The 21,520-nt window shown below is 38.3% G+C and overlaps 1 protein-coding gene across 5 annotated transcripts in view; it reads left to right on the forward strand.

The window, feature by feature from the left end:
- RUNDC3B (RUN domain containing 3B) overlaps nucleotides 1-21,520 on the forward strand; it is a 167,284-nt gene that overhangs the window by 135,931 nt on the left and 9,833 nt on the right. For 3 of the 5 annotated variants that reach the window (XM_070787619.1, XM_070787621.1, XM_070787620.1), the window contains 2 exons: nucleotides 6,579-6,725; nucleotides 14,186-14,307. In XM_070787619.1, the coding sequence (XP_070643720.1) occupies nucleotides 6,579-6,725; nucleotides 14,186-14,307 (269 nt within the window). The remainder of the gene's footprint in view (nucleotides 1-6,578; nucleotides 6,726-14,185; nucleotides 14,308-21,520) is intronic. The other 2 variants (XM_070787622.1, XM_070787623.1) reach the window with 1 other exon arrangement.

Genomic DNA, 21,520 nt, shown 5'->3' on the forward strand with positions numbered 1-21,520 from the left:
GCTGAAGAATTGATGCTTTCAAACTGTGGTGTTGGAGAAGACTCTTAAGAGCCCTTTGCACAGCAAGGAGATCAAACTGGTCAATCCTAAGGGAAATCAACCCTGAATATTCATTGAAAGGACTGATGCTGAGGCTCCAATACTTTGGCCACATAATGGGAAGAGCCGACTTACTGGAAAAGACTCTGATGCTGGGAAAGATTGAAGGCAAAGGAGAAGAGACAGCAGAGGATGAGATCATTGGATAACACCACCAATTCAATGGACATGAACTTGGGTGAGCTCCAGAAGATGGTGAGGGACAGGGAAGCCTTGGCAGTGCTGTAGTCCACAGGGTCACAAAGAGTCGGACGTGAATTAGCGACTGAACGACAACAACAATGTCCATGTGCAGTGTCGTCTCTTGTGTTGTTGGAAGAGGTTGTTTACTATGACCAGTGTGTTCTCTGAAAAACTCCGTTAGCCTTCGCCTTACTTCATTTTGTACTCTGACAGCAAACTTACCTGTTATTCCAGCTATCTCTTGACTTCCTACATTGGCATTCCAATCCCTGTGATGAAAAGGATGTCTTTTTTTTGGTATTAGTTCTAGAAGATGTTGTAGGTCTTCATAGAACTGTTCAATTTCAGATTCTTTGGCATCAGTGGTTGGAACATGGACTTGGAGTACATATTCTTTGTATGTATTTTCAGTAATAGCTCTATTCCTGCAACAGAATCTAAATTCTTTAGGTAGCTAAGAGGAATGTAAAAAGAAAGACTTTTGAGCCATCTTTTCCTCCTTGAAAACAATCAGCCTAAATTAATTCTCATGCCAAAGAGGCACATTTTTAGGGTGGCAGATATTGCTGCCTTACAGAATTAATATCCAGAATATTTAAGGAACTTATACAACTCAGTAGCAAAAATAACTTTTTTTTAAATAGGTGAAGGACTTGAATAGACATTTCTCCAAAGAAGGCATAGGAATGACCCAGCAGGTATGTGTGGAAAGGTGTTCAACTTCACTAATCATCCGGGAAAAAATTAAAAGTAGAACTACTGTATGGTCCATCAGCCCCACTTCTGAGTATTTACCCAAAGGGAGGGAAATTAGGATTGTTATCAAACCCAAGTTCATGTGCGCCACGCACAGTGAGCCCAAACAAACGGAACAGTCAGACTTGGGAGCAAAGAAAGGTTTGTTGATCAAAAGGGTGCTGACCAAGAAGATGGAAGACAAAGGTTTGTCTCAGATCCATCTTACTGGCTGGCCAGGGCACAGTGTTCTTAAAAGCAGCAGTTGGGATGAGGGTTGCAGGGGCCATGCCCTTCTTCTCATTGGTTAGTGGTAATGTAACAGGGTGGTATTTCAGGAATCTTAATCATCAACCATTCAGCCAGTCTGAGGTCCAGTGCTTGTGCCTAGCATGTTATCCCCATCCCCCACCTGGGTGGGGGTCTTACAGAACAACTCAAAAATATGTGGCAGGTTGTTAGGTATATCCCTTGAGGAGGAATTAAGATTCTTTTATCACTGAGCTATTTTTTTTTAGTGTTGTATTTTTAATTGGAAGATAATTACTTTATAATATTGTGTTGGTTTCTGCCATACATCAACATTCTTGAACCTCCCTCTCACCTCCCACCCCATCTCATCCCTCTACGTTGTCAAGGAGCGCCAGATTTGAGCTCCCTGCATCATACAGCATATTCCCACTGACTGTCTATTTTACATATGGTAACATACATGTTTCCATGTTACTCTCAATTGGTCCACCGTCTCCTTCCCCCACTGTGTCCACAAGTCTTTTCTCTGTGGCTGTGTCTCCACTTGCTCCCTCAAAGTAGGCTTATCAGTACCACCCTTCTATATTCCCTAATATATGAATATAAGATGTTTGTTTTTTTCTTTCTGACTTCTCTGTTTGATAGGCTCTCAGTTCATCCACCTCATTAGAACTGACTCAAATGCATTTGTTTTTATGGCTTAGTATTCCATTTTGTATATGTACCACAGCTTCTTTATCCGTTCATCTGTTGATGGGTATCTAGGTTTCTTCCATGTCCTAGCTATTGTAAATAGTACTGCAGTGAACACTGGGGTATGTGTTTTTTTCAGTTACTGTTTTTTTGGAATATATGCCCAATAGTAGGATTGTTGGGTCATATGGTAGTTTTATTCCTAATTTTTTAAGGAATCTCCATACTGTTATACTGGAGAAGGAAATGGCAACCGACTCCAGTATTCTTGCCTGGAGAATCCCATGGACAGAGGAACCCAGCAGGCTACAGTCCAGAGGGGTTACAGAGGGTCGGACACAACCGAGTGACTGAAGAACAACAACAATAATACTGTTACACATAGTGGCTGTATGAATTTACATTCCCACCAACAGTTCAAGGGTGTTTCCTTTTCTCCACACCCTCTCCAGCACTTATTATTTGTAGATTTTTTGATGATGGCCATTCTGACTAGTATGATGTAATACCTCATTGTAGTTTTGATTTTCATTTCTCTAATAATGAGCAATGTTGAGCATTTTTCTATGTGACTATTGGCCATCTGTATGTCCTCTTTGGAGAAATGTCTGTTTAGGTCCTCTGCCCACTTTTTGATTGGGTTGTTTGTTTTTCTGGTATTGAGCTGCATGAGCTACTTGTATATTTTGGAGATTAATCTTTTGTCAGCTGTTTTATTTGATGTTATTTTCTCCCATTCTGAGGGTAGTTTCACCTTGTTTATAGTTTCCTTTGCTGTCCAAAAACTTTTTAATTAGGTCCCATTTGTTTATTTTTATTTCCATTACTCTAGAAGGTGGCTCATAGAGGATCTTGGTGTGATTTTTGTCGAAAAGAGTTCTGCCTATGTTTTCCTCTAAGAATTTTATAGTTTCTGGTCTTAACATTTGGTCTTTAATCCATTTTGAGTTTATATTTGTGTGTGGTATTAGGAAGCGTTCTAATTTCATTCTTTTACACGTAGCTGTCAGTTTTCGCAGCGCCACTTATTGAAGAGGCTGTCTTTTCTCCATTGTATGTTCTTGCCCCCTTTGTCAAGGACAAGGTGCCCATGGGTGTGTGATTTATCTCTGGGTGTTCTGTCTTGTTCTGTCTTGGTCTATATTTCTGCTTTTGTGCCAGTACTATATTGTCTTGGTGATTGTAGCTTTGTAGTATAGTCTGAAGTTAGGAGGTTGATTCCTCCAGCTCCATTCTTTTTCCTCAAAATTGCTTTGCCTTTTTGGGGTCTTTTGTGTTTCCATACAAATGGTGAAATTTTTTTGTTTTAGTTTTGTGAAAAATGCCATTGGTAATTTGATAGAGATTGCATTGAATCTGTAGATTGCTTCTGGTAGGATTGTCATTTTCACAGTGTCCATTTCTCCCAATCCAGGAACATGATATATCTCCCCAATTGTTTACATCATCTTTGATTTCTTTTGTCAGTCTGCTATGATTTTCTGTTTACGTGAGCTATTGTTTCCTGACTGCTTTTCCTTTGTGTCTGCATTCCCTCATTTCCCTAAATTCAAAACTGCTTGAGTCTCTTCTTTGAAACTCAGGGAAGGCCTAGGAGATTAAAGCCTTTCTCTTGAAGCGATAGCACACTGTCATGTTGATTTCAGCGTTAGTAACCAAGAAGTAGAGGTAATTTCAGTGTCCATGTGTCCATGGATGAATGGACAAAGAATATGTGATATATAAAGACTCTGCGTCTATATACAAACATATACAATGGATGATAATGCAGCCTTAAAAATGAAGGAAATCCTACCATTCATGACAACATGGATGACATTATGCTAAGTGAAATAAACTAGATGCAGAAAGACAAAAACTGTATGATCCCACTTATATGTGGACTCTAAAGAAGTCAATTCACAGAAATGGAATAAAATGATTGTTATCAGAGCCTGGAGAGGCAGGGATTTAGGGAGATAAAGTTCAGGAGTACAAAGTTTCTATTATGCAAGATGAATAAATTCTGGAGATCTAATGCATGACAAAGTGACTGCAGTTAACATTATTGTATACTTGAAATTTTCTAAGAGGGTAGATCTTAAGTGTTCTCATCACAAAAAAAAGAAGTTAATCATGTTAGGCGTTGGATGTGCTAATTAGCATGAGTGTGATTATTATTTCACATTGTATATCAAATCATCAAGTTGTTTACTTTAAATGTATACAATTTTAAATTATCAGTTATACGTCAGTAAAGCTGAGGAGGATAAGACTGAATTGTGTGGGTGTGGCCAAATTCCTAAATAATTCCTACTGAGAATCTAAAGAGAAATTAGTTATCTACCAATTCAGAGGTAGATACTACAGGAAAGCTGTTAAAAATTAGCTGGAATACATATATTATTTCTACTTTCTTAGTAAATTAAACAATTTTCTCTTAGTGCATCTTTCTGTAGAATTATTAACCTTAAATGTTAGCAGCAGGCCGAGCTCCTTCAGACGGTTGGGAAATAGGAATGTCTCTTTATTGGCACATTTTGGTCAGGCTCTCACTGCTAGAACAAATAAACTGCTTGTCATTTATCACCCTAAGAGAACTCTGGTCAAGATTCAGAATTCAGGGGTGGGGTTCTCAACCTAACCAGTCCACTTGCCTGCCCCCTAGTGTACGGGGGTGGTAAGAGCAAGGGCCCCCTTACCAGGATCCTCCAGAAGCTTTCCTTTCCACAGCCACAGGGCAAGCGCTAGGATTTCCTCTGTCCACATTCCTCACAGATGGTGGGAACCAGGTGTGGCGTGGATGAAAAACTAGGCCTGGTCAATACACTGAAATCTCTTATATCCAGTTCCAGAGGACCAGGCAGGCTCCCACAGAAAAAGACAATACCTAGTTCATCAATGGGCAAAAATTATCCACGGGCGAATAGTGTGTAAAAAGTTCTGTGAAAATTCAGTCCCTTTTTCCATCCTACGTGGTGTAAAAGTTTTCACTTTCCACAACATATTCTGAAGTGGAGGTGGTGCACCAACTTTTCGTTAACTGAGTTTAACCAGTGTCCTTTCCTCAGATGCCTGTGTGCCTTTCTTGCATTCTGCTGTGAATATTTCCTGTGGGCCAGTTACGACTTCGAGATTCTGTTCTCCAGTGACATCCACTGGAAACCCTAAAGAGGAGTATGTGAAAGAGAAAAATGTAGTAATAGAGCCCAAAATAAAGATAGTTTATTTTAACAGATTCTCTGGCCAGTAACCACCATTTCTGCTTTACACAATTTTTCTGTCAATCTTAGAAGTTTTCTAATCCCTCTTTACTGTTTTTGTAAAAACTAATGTTAAAGTACCCTAGAAGTCTTTTTAAAATGTTTCATTCCTTCTCTAGGGAAATGAAATAGTTGAACCTTGCCTAAGGTAGTATCTTAATGGGAGACATTCTCACTCAACTCTGCCTATTTCATTTCTAGTATTCCAATTTTAGGAGAAAGTCTGTTGTTTACATCAGGTAATGTTTCTTTATGGGCATAGTGGAACAAATATTTTAAATGCACACAGATAAAATAAGATCTCTATAAAATCAGAATATTTGTTTGTAGCTTGTAGAGACATTTAAAAGTGGGATTACTCCATTAGAATCATGGTTAATAGCCAGTGGTGGTGTGCAGATTGGCCTTCTCTAGTGCAGGATTGTCTTGCTAGCTAGTACACTGCTGACTATCTGCCACCCACAACAGGACTGTGGTCTCTGAAAGTTAGTGGCAAGCACATTTTACTTCCTGCTTCTGAGCTGATTGCTCAGAACCTTGGGACACTAAAGTCTTGGACTCCTGCTTGAGAATGCAGGTTGCCTAGGTGATATTTTAAGATATTTTAGAGGTAGAATTAGAGCTTTTCAAAATGAATTATGCTTTTAATTGAACTAACAGTTCAAATATTGAATTAGTTTTGTGAAATTGAAATTTTGGCAGAAAGCTAGTTCTTTTCCAAGTTGTATTAATGAATAATGGCTTTACAAAAGATGAAAATAAAACCATGAGTTGTTACAGTGGCTTCATTCTGTAGAAAATTTCCAGTAGAGTATATGGTTCAATGCAGTTGTCATTGAGGAAATTATTTTCATGAATATTTGCTGGTAGTCATTTCTATCAAAAACAGTTACAGGAGCCTCATAGTTTTTATTTTATCTTTTTCCATGTTTTATTTTTATTTAATTCTTTTGTTTACTATTCAACATTGTGAATTTTGAAGCTAGATAATCATACAGATGGAATCTCCACTCTCTTTTATGTTTTTATTGGCATCTGATCACCTGTAACTTTTAGGATATCACCATTATTTTTAGTTAAGATGTCAAGTGCAGCTTGGGTCCCTTAGTCCTTCAGTAATATCTCTGGGGAAAAGATAGGAAGCCTGAATTTCACAGGTAGCAATTTGTTACAGCAGGTAGAGAAACAATGAGAAACACATACTGCAGGAGACAGAACAGTCATAGCCCAAGCAGCCTTCCTGTAGTTCTGTCCCCAGTCTGTTAACATACCATTTTCAAAAGGTGAATTTGGGGGCCTAAATTGATACCGTTAGGTTCCTCTGCCATTGCAGAACAGTGAAGACAAAAGCACTCACCATCTTAATATTCACAGGACTGTGCTAAAGAATAATGATTTAAGATCGAGACAAGAGTTAACTGCCCACCTCACCAACCAGTGGCCTTCCCCAGGAGCTCTGGATGTCAATGCTGTTGCCTTGGATACGTTGCTTTACCGAAAACACAATAAACAGTGGTATGAGTAAGTGTAACACTTTTTTTTTTTTTCCCCCAACTAATTACAAACTTAGTCGTACCGAAACATATGACTGTCCACTTTGGTTTCTAATACTTTTCTGAATTCATTATTAGCTCAGAGCAAAAGTGGGATTTAAGACTATTTTGGCTTGGTAAGGTTATATTAAGGCAGTGAATGTGGTAATGTTACAAAGCCAAGGCACCTTGGAGAAGTAAAGACGTTGAGAAACGCTATGTAGTATTACATTAGCTAGCTACCTACTTCTCTACTGAATCTTCAGCCAGTCCTTCAGTTACGTCAGTGAGCTTGTATTTAATGAGCCATCTATATTTGAATTCTAGCTGTGGTGGTTGTTTTTACGTTAGAACTAATTTTCATGCTTGAACACAAAATTCCATGTCATAAAAGGATAGAAAGGAATTTACTTGTTCTTGGTGGGTCTGAAAGAGTTTGGTTCATTTTTCAATAAATCTAATTTTGGGGGGATATTGAAGATAAAATCACTCCACCCATGGCCACAAGATCCTTTTCCTATTTCTTTGTCCCAGGATTCAGGACTGTTTCACTTAGCTACTGTTTCCCCTGTTGAGAGCTACAAAATCTTAGGCTCTCTTTCTTTAGGGTTTTTTTTTTTTTCCCTCTCTTTTTTTAAGTTTTCTTTCTTCATTTCAGAACTTGTAAATCGCGTTACCTTCTTTTGGCTTTTAGTCACTTTCCATCGTGGTAATTATTTTCAGTGTCTTTATTGTCATATCTTCAGCTGATTTTTCTGATAGTTTTTCCTGCTCGCCCTCCATCTCCTTCGGTTCTCTCTCCCTTTACCTTTGTCCCTCCTTCCTCTGCTTCCCTCTCTTCTCCTCTTTTCTCTTCCTTTTTTTTCTTCCCCCTCTCTCTTTTTGTTTTTTTTCTCTGTTTTGTTTTTTTTTTTTAAGAGCCCTTTTTAAAATTTCACTGGTAGCACATGCATACTCAGTCGTGCCCAACTCTTTGCAACCCCGCGGTCTGTAGCCTTACAGGCTCCTCTGTCCATGGAATTTAACCAGGCAAGAGTACTGGAGTGGTTGCTATTTCCACTTTTGGAGATCTTCCCAAACCAGGGATTGAACCCACGTATCCTGCGTCTCCTGCATTGGCAGGCAGGTTCTTTACCACTGAACCACCTGGGAAGCCCTTCACTGGTAGAGCAATGTATTTTTGTGCTTCGTAGGCCACCTTTCACTAGGTAATTAGTGGCCTGGCATTTCTACAAGGAATGTCTTAGCACAGACCTATTTCTGCCTGCTTTCCTCTGTGATTTTTCTCACTTCAGAGATAGAACTCAAAATAAATTTTTACCTTTTGTTGTTTAAAAAAGATTGCTGGAGGCTTTTATGTTTACTTGCCTGTTAGTTTCATTGATTGTTAGAGATAAATAGGGAAATATGAGCCAGTTATTTACAAAATCAATCAGTAGAACTCTCTTCATCACCTCCTGCACCACACTGAGTATGAGTCAGGGTGTTGACTGGGTCTTTCATGGATTGGAACCTAGTTCCCTTATATCCTATGAAAGGTATAAATAACTACAATACATCTTATTATGCTATTATATAATTTTATCTTTCTGTGACACATTTAATGTATGCAAAAATATTTATTTGTATTTCTGATTTATAATTGAAAACCTGAATTTATAGCAATACTTGGTATGCTTATCTATAATGTAAGATGCTCCTGCTTTTATAACTGCAAAAATATTACTATATCCTGACAAAATACTAGTAACTGTGCTTTTTAGTGCAATATCTATGTTGTCACTTTATATAGTGGGTGGTAAAATATTTTAGCAGAAAGACATGTACATACCACTGCCTGCCCCTAGAGCTGCCCACTGGGGAACCAGTGAGGGCATCCAAGTGGAAGATTTATTTCTGGGTTGCCTCCGCATGTAGTAATAGTGGCTGTCTCCTACAAAATATTGTAGTAGCAGCAAGAGTAATTACAGTCTCAGAAAAAAATGCAGCGAAACTGGCTGTTTAGAATGGATCCAGGTTTTGTCCCTCTTGACTTGGTTTCTCCGTTAGGTTAAGAAAGGATGCCCTTTCCTTCCTGGCACCATCAGTCTTTAATCTCGCCAGGCCTCTGATGTTGGCACTGCTTTTCTGTGACCCTGTTGCCAAACTGATATCCCTGAACAAAAGTACACACTCGGGGCGGTGCTGAGATGCCCGTACCTAGAGTTTAAAGTCAGGATTTGAACGTATTTCTGTTGCTTCCTTGCTGTTGAACACTAAGCGTGACTCCTTGCTTTTTGTTTCTGCACGTGTAATACTGGGGTGGGGGTAATGCTTATTTAAACGGAACTGTGGTAAGTCCTCGGAGATAGTAAGTTGCCTGGCACCTAATCCCTTTCTGATAAGTCTTTATTTATTTATAGTCTATATAACCTTTTCTGTTTGGACTCTTGTATAGCCTTACATCTTTCATGTTTGGACAGTATCCACTCACCTGATATCCTGCTATTTCTTAGAGAGCTCTTAAAGCCCTATCTAAATTTAAAATGACCAACAAATTCCCAGTTGTTTGAAATAAATAATACCAACTTTTTCATGTAGAAATGGAGATTTTCATGTAGAAATGGATTTTCAGAACAGAGTAGTGCTGTATATAAATCATGTTTGAGACACATCATAGCTTTGCATCAAGATACAGTTTTTGTTCTCAAATTTATAATACAGGCCAAAGCTATCGAACTGACCTGATCACCAGTTCCTCTTCATTTTATCAGTGTCTTAAATAAGTCCAACAAACATTTGTGAGAAACTGCAAATCATGAAGGAGGTAGCCAGAGCCTCCTTAACAGGGAATATTAGCTCTCTTAATAATATGGAGAAAGAAACTGACGCTGTAATGAGTCATTGAAATTTCATGCTAAAGATATGGAAGGTCTATAGTTAACTTCTCCAGAGGCTCTGTAAATGTATTTGCCCACTTGGGTTTTAGAAGAAAGAGAGCGTGCTGTTTGATGTAATGAATTTTGTGGTAAAATGACCCGTTGGGTAACTTGGCTGTGATCACCTTGTCATGGAAGGACCCCTTTCACAAGAGATCTTAAATTTATTTCCATTTACTACACTGTTTATAAAGCTTTAAACATATCATTTCAAATTTATTTCTAGATTATTTAGACTGACAAGGTTAGTTATGCAGGATTTTATTATATCTCTTCCTTTATTTCAGACATAGGCATATCATGTTAAAATTTTTTAAAGCATTACAGGCATTTAAGGCATTACTGTAAAAGCTCAACAATAAATAAATATATAACGCACACTCCCTAACACACACACTGAGCAATTGATTCTTTTTTTTCCCCCACTAAGTTCTGTTTTAATATATATCTTTATATGCAAAGTCTAGGTCACATGAGCTTGTTAAGTATCTGGTATATAACTTGTTAGATTACCTGTTGCATAACTTTGTTAGATTATTCCCATCCCAGATCAGATCCATCATCACCATGTAGATATTTTCCACTTACACTTTTTTTTAGTCTTCTGAATTTATTATTGTCTCCCAATTTGGCTGCCATTCACAAAATTATTAAGAATTATGAAGTTTTTATGCCCTTCATGATCTACAACTTAGGCCTATTTTTCTTAATGATTTCCAGTGCATTAGATATAATCACTTCATGTGTATTCCAGGTTCTCCTTCTCATGTGTGTCTAAAGCACCGAGGTTGTGGAAATCTTTTACAAATTACATTTTGTATTGACCTGACTCACATTTTGTCCTCTTTTAAGCTCCCTTGCATTTTTAGTAAATTAAAAGTTTATAGATGTTCTGCTATAACAAATGCTTACTTTGTTCCTTAAACATACGTCTGTGGAAATTAAACCAAGAATAAAAAGAACAGTTTCCATGCACGGTGATGCGCCTCTGTGTATAGATTGGGTGCATATATTTCTATTTTCTACATGTGGATAGTTTATTCTTCTGTTTATCACACTCTCTATTGTTCAGTGACTACCAGATAATGTAAATTATTACTGACCTCAAGATGTCTAATGGGCAAATAAGTAATGTAGATTAGCCACGACATTGTGTCTGCATTGATATGAAGTATAAGGTTGTAGAAAAATTTACTTATCATTGAATTGACTTATCACTCAGTTTCCTTTAATTTGCCTTTATTTTGGTACCCAGTTCTATATATAGAAGTTTGAATTTGAGTGGTTTTTAAATGTTCCTATAGTAAGAAATTGAATGCTGTGAATTTTATTATGTCTCAAGTGCTCACAACAGTTCTTACAATTTTAAATTATATTTAACAATGTAATGGCATAAAACTGCGAACTTTTATATAGTTAATGCATGACTCTTACTATCTGGGTTCTTATTTTGATTAAGCTCTTGCTGTTTAAAAAATTCAACTCTGAGAAATAGGAGCAGACTGTTACCTGGTTTGGTGTATCTGGTGATGGTGGTGGTTTAGTCACGAAGTCGTGTCCGACTCTTGCGACCCCATGGACTGTAGCCTGCCAGGCTCCTCTGTCCATGGGATTCTCCAGGCAAGAATACTGGACTGGGTTACTATTTCCATCTCCAGAGGATCTTCCCAATCGAGGGATTGAACCTGGGTCTTCTACATTGCAGGCAGATTCTTTACCAACTTAGCTACAAAAGAAAGAGAGAAAGTGAAATTGTTCAGTCGTGTCCGACTCCTCGTGACCCCATGGACTGTAGCCTACCAGGGCCCTCTGTCCATGGAATTTTCCAGTTAAGAATACGGGAATGGGTTGCCATTTCGTTCTTCAGGGATCTTCCCAACCCAGGGATTGAATCCAGGTCTCCTGCATTGCGGGCAGACCGTTTACCATCTGAGGCCACCAGGGAAGCCTGACTTAGCTATGGGATACCCTTAAATCTTACAGTGTGGTTTTAGTGAGTATAGGATTCCAAGATAAGACTTTTAAAGACAGAACTCCAATAGACAGTTTACTCCATGACAATAAAATGTTTGTCAGATGGAGTTGCTGGTTACATTGCAAAAATGGTTAAAAAAAAAAAAAACAAAAAACAGTGGTACCCAAAGCCATTCTTTGTCATTACTGAAAGCAGCTGAACTAGATTCCTGTCAGATGCTGGGAAATAGTTTCATGCAAGGAAGATATTGTATAGTACTGATAAGATATTCATAATGTCTTATTCATGTCTTATTCATAATATCTTATGAATAAGGTGCTTAGTTTTGGCTTGGAGTTTTTATTTTTGCTTCAGAATATCATTGTCTCCCAAATTCTGTTTTTATTTCCATTGGCATTTGGTGAAGCACATAAAGCCTGTAAACTCAAGGATTATTCCCTAAAGGGTAGAGAGGTCCTGAAGTCACTTTGGATGTGGAAGTGCGATTCTCTGAAAGTACTTCAGCAGGTCACTCAGGAAGCACACCCCTCACAGGATGTCTTCCTGCACTTTTCCCCCTCAGTGGGTGACCCAGTCCTGGAGAGCCTGTAAATGTGTGCCACCGAGTTCTCAGTCCTTAGTCACAGAGACTTTTTAATTCTGGGTATTCTGTTGTTTGTAAATATTTCCATGCATACATTTTTAGTTGAATAATATCAATATGAACAAGTTTCCTATAGTGAAATAGCAGCATCAGAAACATCCTAAGCCTTTCATTTTAAAAGGCAAGTCTTCTACCAGTTAGACACAGAAAAATAACTTGGAAAAGAAACTTATTTATACCTTCCTTTATTAAATTCTTCCATTCCTGCTTTCTGCCATAGCTAAAGAAATAAAATTTTACTGGAAATCAAGGGAAATTGTCAGTGCTTTGATTAAATACAGTATAGTTTCCATGATCTGTCTTAGCAAACTGAGCTGCTGTTTAAGAAGGGCTTCTAATAGGAAGCCGAGTCTTTTCTTCTTACACTAGAGAGGAGATAGTGTAGTAATTATGGGGAGAGAATTAGAGCCAGGCTACCAGGTGCAAATCTCATCTCCTGTGTCCCAGTCCTCTTCTATAAAGTGGGCATGATAATAATTCCAACCTCTTCTGGTAGCCATGAGCATTAAGGCCATAAGCATATATGGCCATGAGCCATATACATTAATATATATGTACATGTAGAACAGAACCTACCATTTGGTAAGTGCTATATAAATATCAGGTATCATTTTTTGTTACATGTTATATATGTGTGTTATCTGTTATAATTATCTCTGAAGTTTCCTACAGAGACTATCTTGCTATTTAAAATTATGAGTAAGAACTTTTATACTCTAAACATTTGAAAAGTCATCACTGTGTAAAGTGAGAAAGTGCTCACATTGTAAGCTAGGAAGCTATTCTATCACCTCATCCTTCACCTCATTTCTTAAAGGATAAAACAAATGGGTGCCAGGTGTATGCCCCTCATACTTAATATACACACACCAGCTAAATCTCTGAGCCTCCTCTTGTATGTACGAACAGAGAAGAGCTATGTAATAGATCACTTAGATTATATATATTTTCTACAATATTATTATAACACTTCTAGGAAATTAGATAGGGTTTGACTACCTTTGGAAATAAATGTTAAACCCAAAAAATGTGTTCCTCTTCCTGGATCATTTATATTTAGAAATAATACTGAATTTTGTCACATACCTGAAATGTCAGTAATACCACAGCTGCATATATCTCTTTGAGTTGGTTTTATGTTGACAAAACAAATATGAGGAAGATTTGAACATTTACATTCATTAACTTTCCATTCATAACTGAATTTTCATCTGTTATAATTTATTTCCAGTGAATTTGTTTAATAGAAAATGGGCTCATTCAAGTTGATGTTTGGCAGAAACCAACACAATACTGTAAAGCAATTATCCTTCAATTAAAAATAAATAAATTTAAAAAAAAAGAAAATGGGCTCACAGGTGTCAACAGATGATGGAAGGAGGTTAATCATCTTGCAAGTGTATTAACAAACAGGTATTTTACTACCCAACATTTTTTAAATTTCTCAGTGACAGGAATTGATGACAATAATTTGTTATTTTTATGTAAAAATCATCTGTAACAGTCCCAAGGTATTGTGCTTAGGAGACAGTCCTCACAACAAAAGTTAGGCCAGTTTCAGTTTCATTTGTGTATTGAGAGACTTGAGACTTTCTGCACCTTTGACAACTGATAATGACCAGAAGTGCCTGTTTCTTTACTAACTTGATCATCAAAAATTGATGTAAGGAATTGAATTTGTTTGACAGGTTGTTTCTCTTTTCCTGTTTTAGTGGATTTAACAACCTCCAAAGAGGGCGGAGGGAAAAGTACAACAGTTTCTATTGCCGCCGTGATACAGATGAAGTTTTGGGGGCAGATGGGGAGAAATGAACCTGAAATTCAGTAAATTGGAGAAAACCATTAAAGAATATCTCTAGAAATTTTTTTATTGTGGGAAGAAGTTAAAGTAGTATTTCACCTTTGTCTTACAGAAAAAGTTATCAGAGCCTTGACCAGTTATCAGCTGAGGTTAGCCTTTCTCAGACTTCACTGGATCCAGGTCAGTCACAAGAAGGAGACGGAAAACAAGACACGTTAAATTTAATCAGTGAAGGTAAGAAAAAAAACCTGCTTGAAAATTATGATTTCCTGCACTGTACATGTTTTAATTGCTAAAGAATAATAGTGACATTTCTGTGAAGCTGAGCTGCCATTATGATTAAAAAGGGTCAACTCTTGTTTTTATCTCATGTGTTTGTAGCTAAACTTCTCAAAAGATATTCTGTAGCTGTTAACCTTTATTTCCTCACTTCCTATGTTCTTTTTTACCCACTCCAATTTGCCTTTTTTTCCCCAATTTGGCTTTTGAGTCTCTGCTACTTACCAAAATGCATTTTATGAAGGTGATCAACCGCTGCCATATTGTTGACATCAGTCCTTTGTCATCAGCAGTTTTTGATCCAGCTGATGATTACTCATTCTTGAGTTCCTTTTGGTACTTCATTTTCTGAATATGCTGAAAAACTTGGGGAATAAACATAGAAGAGTCTTCTTTCCTGCCTGCTTTCAGCTGTGTTCTAAGTACCCCTCTTTCCATTGAGTTGCATCTTCATGAGCAATATGTTGATCCAGTTTCATAACTTTTGAGGCCACTTTCAATCGTATGATCACATTTCAGTTTCTGAGACACAGTCTGCTTGCTTTTAAACTTCAGTAGAATAGCTGGTTTGAAATTCTTTCCTTTCCCACTCCCACCCCTCAAGTATAGGCTAGGTGTGTGACTCTAACACTTTGGATTGGATAGCTGGTGCTGGAATAATCTGATGCTCACATATTTTTCCTCTATTCTTCTCAGTTCCAGGCTTGGTGATGGGTGAGGGCTAGGGAAAAACAGACCCTTCCTTACTTCAGAGGAACTGTTTTCTTCTGTGCCTCCTCTCTTTGTCGTCTTTGTTGCAGTAAATGACACCACCACAGGCGTTATCCTAGACGCTGCTCTTTGCCCTCCAACTGCAAGTCAGTTTGTTGGCAAGTTCTGTCCGCTTCCCACGCGACGCGTGCTGCGTGTGTTGATTCAGCCTCCCCATTACTACTCCTGTGGTCTAGGCCACCTGAAGCAAGCCTCTGGGATGGACTGCTTTCCTTAACCATTAAGAACATAAATTGGAATCTATTTGCCACCTGCCTTGAAATTCTGTAACTGCTCTCAGTGCCAGTCAGAGTCAAATCCAAACTGCTTTTCGTGGCTTCCTCGTGATCTGGTCCTTGCCAGCTTCTGCCTCGTGTCGGTCCATTCTTTGGTTTGTTCTCCGCACCATAGCAAACTGACCTCCAGATTGTCCCTCCAGGCTGGTTTCTGCCTCAGCTATCTTAACACTTCCTTTGCCCACTGCCCTGAAACTCCTTTCTTAAAGTTTTCCCATGGCAACTTGTTTATCAGGTCTCTGGACAAATATCAGCTCTTTAAAGTAGTTTTCATTGGCTACCGTACCTTAATTCACCACCTGTCTCCATGTCCACCCCATCCCAGGCACTTTACTGTACATATTGCTATACATTATGGTATGATTCTTATCTGTAGCTCCCCACTAAGATGTAAGCTTTTAAGGGTAGCTTCCTGGTGGCTCAGACAGTAAAGAATCTGCCTGCAATGTGGGAGACCTGGGTTCGATCCCTGGGTTGGGAAGATCCCTTGGAGAAGGGTATGGTAACCCACTCCAGTATTTTTGCCTGGAGAATTGCATGGACAGAGGAGCCTGGCTTGCTGCAGTCCATGGAGTCAAAAAAGTCAGACACGACTGGGTGACAAATGCTTTCACCACACATGAGGGTGGGGTATCTTATCCATATTTTCACCAGTATATTGCTAGAGTCTGATGAATTATAGATATTCATTAAATATTAGTTGATAGAATAAGTATATATAATAAATAAGTGTCATAGACTGTGAGGAACAAATTACTGGTAGTATAAAGTAAAAATTCAGTTAACCAGAAGTCTCAGGCAATGGGAAAATTGTGATAAAATGAATTTCCTGCTTCTTTTAAGATAGTTGTTGACATGTTCTCAAAGGGCCTTAGTCTGTTTTGCTAGTTTAGTAAACAGTGTATATTAAATACAAACGGATCTTTCTTTGATGATCTGAACAATAAAGGTAGCATATTAGAGTGTCATAGTGGCACTAATGTCGATGGAAAAGAGTAAACTGTCATTATTTAGAGTATGTATGTTTTAAAAGCCTAATGAATACTATGAGTGGATTTCTTTACGATGATTTTTCATATAAAAATACACTTGTTCAAACTTTTAATCTAATTTCTAATTTTAGGCATTTTAATATCAGGAAGACTATATTAATAGTGAATATTTTTATACTATTAAAACAAATGTGGGACTTCCCTAGTGGTCCAGTGATTAAGACTTTGCCCCTCCACTGCTGGGAGTGTGAAGTGCGATCCCTTGTCAGGGAACTAAGATCCTGCATGCTGTGTGGTGTGGCCAAAAATAATAATAAAGTGAAATTTGTTAAGGACAAAAATAGAAATGAGTGGAGGAGGAGGGAGGAATGAATGGGTGGCACATACAGGACTTTTAGGGCCATGAAATGGCTCCAGTGATACTAAAATGGTAGATACGTGTCATTATCCACTGTGCAGCCCATAGGGTGGTCAGTGTTAGGAGTGAACCCTGATATTAACTGTGGACTCTGGGTGATGATTATGTGTTCGCGTAGGTTCCTCCGTTGTAACAATGTGCAGTCTAGTGGGGGAGGTTAATAGTGGGAGCCTGTGCACGTGAGGGGGTAGGAGGCATGTGAACAGTCTCTGTACCTTCACGCTCAGTTTCTCTGTGAACCTAATTACCCTAAAGAATACTGCATTGGTTTTAAGAATTCAAGGTAGCGCTTTGAAAAGATAAACAAAACTGATAAACCTTCAGCTAGACTCATCAAGGAAAAAAAGATGAGACCCAAATCCATAAAATCAGAAATGGAAAAGGAGAAGTTACAGCTGATACCACAGAAATGCAAAGGATCATAATAGATTACGGAAGCTAGTAAAATGGATGAGCAAGGGAAAAAATGGACAGAGTCCTCAATGTACAATCTCCCAAGGCAGAACCAGGAAGAAATAGAAAATACGAACTGATGCATTACCAGTAATAAAATCGAATCAATAATTTAAAAACTTCCAGCAAACCAAAGTCCAGGACCAGATGGCTTCACAGGTGAATTCTACCAAACATTTAGAGAAGAGTCACCACCTCTCCTTCTGAAACTATTCCAAAAAACTGCAGAGGAAGGGACACTTCTGAACTCATTCTGTGAGATCCGCATCACCCTGATACCAAAACCAGACAAAGATATCACACAAAAAAGAAAATGACAGGCCAGCATCCCTGCTGGACGTACATACATTACAGGTAGTACTCTGATCAAAATGCAAAAGAGTCATAGAATTTGTTAATTTTTTTCTTTAAAGGGGCCTTTCACCTGGGGGTAAATAAACCATCTATTGAACAGCTCTTGGGTGAAAGAGAAATATAAGTTGAAAGTACGTATTTCTAAAAAATGCCAATGAAGACTCTGCATAGCAGACTTTGTGAGATTTACTTGTCTGTGACCAACCTAGACAGCACATTAAAAAGCAGAGACATTACTTTGTCCACAGTGGTCCGTCTAGTCAAGGCTGTGGTTTTTCCAGTGGTCTCGTATGGATGTGAGAGTTGGACTATAAAGAAAGCTGAGCGCAGAAGAATCGATGCTTTTGAACTGTGGTGTTGGAGAAGACTCTTGAGAGTCCCTTGGACTGCAAGGATATCCAACCAGTCCATCCTAAAGATCAGTCTTGGGTGTTCATTGGAAGGACTGATGCTGAAGCTGAAACTCCAGTACTTTGGCCACCTGATGCGAAGAGCTGACTCATTTGAAAAGACCCTGATGCTGGGAAAGATTGAGGGCAGGAGGAGAAGGGGACGACAGAGGATGAGATGGTTGGATGGCATCACTGACTCAATGGACATGGGTTTGGGTGGACTCCGGGAGTTGGTGATGGACAAGGAGACCTGGCTTGCTGCGGTTCATGGGGTCGCAAAGAGTTGAACATGACTGAGCAACTGAACTGAAAAAGGGAAGAAAATAAATGAGTTTTCCCAGCCCCTAAAACTAGAAAAAGAACCAAAAAGTAAATAAAAAAGCACAAAGAATAAAATAATAAAGATAAAATCACAAGTTAATGAGATAGAGGATAGAAAAGATATTTACTTAATAAATCAAGAAACCTTTTTAATTAAAAGAGACCCAGATAATTCAACCATAAAGGGAGGAAAGCAAATAAAAATTAAGGGAATAAGTATAACCTGATAAATACAGTATAAAAAATAAAAAAATGATAGGTCAATACCACTTATAAAAATTTTAAATAATGTATTCGTGAACAGAATCTAGCACCACATAAGGAAATGATACACCATGATCAGGAACATAAGATTGATTCAGTATTAGGAAATCTATTAATATGATACACCATATTAATAGATCTGAGATAGAAAAGATTTATCATCCACAGATGCCAGAATACCCTGGGCAGAATTCAACACTTGCGTGACAAACATTCAAGACAGAAGACCTAAGTAATACTTACCTTACATGAATATGTATATATGTGTGTATGTCTGTCCTAAAACCAGCATCCTAATGGGGAAATGCTGAGATACCCATTGTTTCTACCACTATTTAACATTATACTGGAGGTTTAGCCAGTGCATTTAAAGAAGAAACTTCTAGGGACATGAGAACTGGATATTAGAATTTATAGCATGAATCTGGGAAGCACAGATAAATAACACTAATTTAGACAATAAAAAAAAGCCTTGGAGCTTCTCTGTGGTTAAGAATCCACCTTCAGGGGACACGGGTTTGATCCCTAGTCCGGGAAGACCCCACACGCCACAGAGTAACTAAGCCCGTGTGCCACAAGTACTGCGCCCACAGCTGCAGGCTCCTGAAGCCCGCATTCCTCAAGCCTGTGTACTCTGGCTCTGTAACAGAGGAGCCCCTGCTGGCTGCAATGAGAGAAAACCTGTGTGCAGCAGCAAAGGCCCAGCACAGCCAGAAATAGAAAACTCAAAGATGAACTGCAAAGTTTAAAAAGCAAAGTCTTCTAAAGTAACAGGATATCAAATTATACAGAAATCAGTAGCCTTCACATGTGGTACAGATAACCAGTGACTCTCTTAGTAGGGAAAAAGAAAAACTTTTTAAATAGCAGAGAAGATAAAACATTTAGGCATTGTACATTTCTTGTTAAATTTTTTCCTATCTCAGGAGAGCACTAACCATTTTTAAGAAATATAAAAGCAGACTCAAGTGAATGGAAAGAAATACTTTCGAGTTTTCTCCAAGTTAATGTAAAGTTGACACAATCCTGCATATGCTTTTATTTTCTAATCCAGTAAATTTATCCTGGAGATATACTTAAGTAGCACAAAACTATGTATATCCAAGGTTATTCTGTCCACTTAATACTTGTTTACATTCTGTACTTTTCCCTGAATGCTTATCACTTTGAAGAATTTCTCTAGCTACCCTCTTTTTAAAATTTAACTTTTTATTTTGAAGTAATTATAGATTCACATGCAGCTTAATATATAATACAGAGATCTCCATATACCCTTCACTCAGTTTTCCTCCTGGGCAACATCTTACAAAACTGTACAATATCACATCTATGAAATTGACAGCATAATCCCCTGATTTCACTCAGATTTACATGTACTCAGTCGTGTGTGTTTTTAGTTTATGCCATTTTACATGTGTCGGTCCATGTATACACACCACCGTTCAGACGTGGACCGTTCCTTCACATAAGGGATCCCTTATGCTGCCCTTTATAACCATACCCACCTCCCTCCCAGCCATGCCCTGCCTCTGCCCCTTCCCTAACTCACAGCAAGCACTAATCTGTTCTCTGTTACTATAATTTGTCATGAAATTATGAATAATATTGTATAATAAAATCATGAAGAGTATTAAGATAGTACATGGACTCTTTGAAGAGTATTAAGATAGTACATGGACTCTTTGGATTGGATTTTTTCACTCAGCATAATTCCCCTGAGATCTGTCCCAGTTGTTATGTGTCTGTTTTTTTTATTGCTTTTTGAATTTTTATTTTTGCTTTTTTTATTGCTAAGAATATTCCATGGTATGGATGTGCTATATCATTTTTGTTTTGTTTTGAAACCAGTCATTGAGAGACGTTTGGGTTGGTTTACACTTGAAGACTGTAAAGCTGCTACCGTTGACTGAACATTTGTGTTCCCCTAGATTCATCTGTCGAAACCAGATGTCTAGTATGAGAATATTAGAACGTGGGCGTTGGGAGATGATTAAGTATGAGGATGGAGGCTTCATGAATAGGATTAGTGCCCTTAAAGAGAGACCCCAGAGAGCTCCTTTCCCCCTTTAGTCTTGTTAGGACAGAATGAGAAGACTACTGTATAGAAACCAGGAGACAGACTATAACCAGAGACCGAATTTGCAGTGACCTTGATCTTGGATTTCCTAGTTTCCAGAACCATGAGAAACAAATTTCTGTTGTTTATAAGCCACCCAGTTTATGGTATTTCTGGTACAGCAGCTGAAATGGACTAAGCTGCTATGAACCTTTATTTACAGGTTTTGTGTGAGCCTAAGTCCTAATTTCTCTGGGATAAATACCTAGGAGTGCAGCTGCTAGGCTGTATGGTAGTTGCATGTTTAGGTTTTTAAGAATCTGCCCAACTATTCTTCAGAGTGACTGTTCCGTTTTGTATTCCCACCAGCAATGTATGAGCAATCCATTTGTCCACATCCTTGCCACCTTTCGGTGTTGTCACGGTTTTTTATTTTAGCATTATTATAGGTGTGCAGTACTATCTCACCATGGGTTTAATCTGCATTTCCTGATGGGCTTCCCAGGTGGCTCAGTGGTAAAGAATCTGCCTCCCAGTGAAGGAAGACACAGGAGACATGGGTTCGATTCCTGGGTCAAGAAGATCCCCTAGAGGAGGAAATGGCAACCCACTACAGTATTCTTGTCTGGGAAATTACGTGGACAGAGGAGCCTCCTGGGCTAAAGTCCATGGGGTCACAAAGAGTCGGATACAACTGAGCCACTGAGCATGCATGATGGCAAGTGACGTTCATTTTTGTGAACTTACTTGCCATCAATATCCTCCAGTGAAATATCTCTTCCTGTCTTAGTCTATTCTCGACTTGAATTCCTTTTTTTTTTAACTGTTGAATTTTAAGAGTTCAATAGATAATTCTAGAATTGATACATGTT

Source organism: Bos indicus, chromosome 4 (assembly GCF_029378745.1).
Source record: "Bos indicus isolate NIAB-ARS_2022 breed Sahiwal x Tharparkar chromosome 4, NIAB-ARS_B.indTharparkar_mat_pri_1.0, whole genome shotgun sequence".
In the NCBI taxonomy this organism is placed as follows: Eukaryota; Metazoa; Chordata; class Mammalia; order Artiodactyla; family Bovidae; genus Bos; species Bos indicus.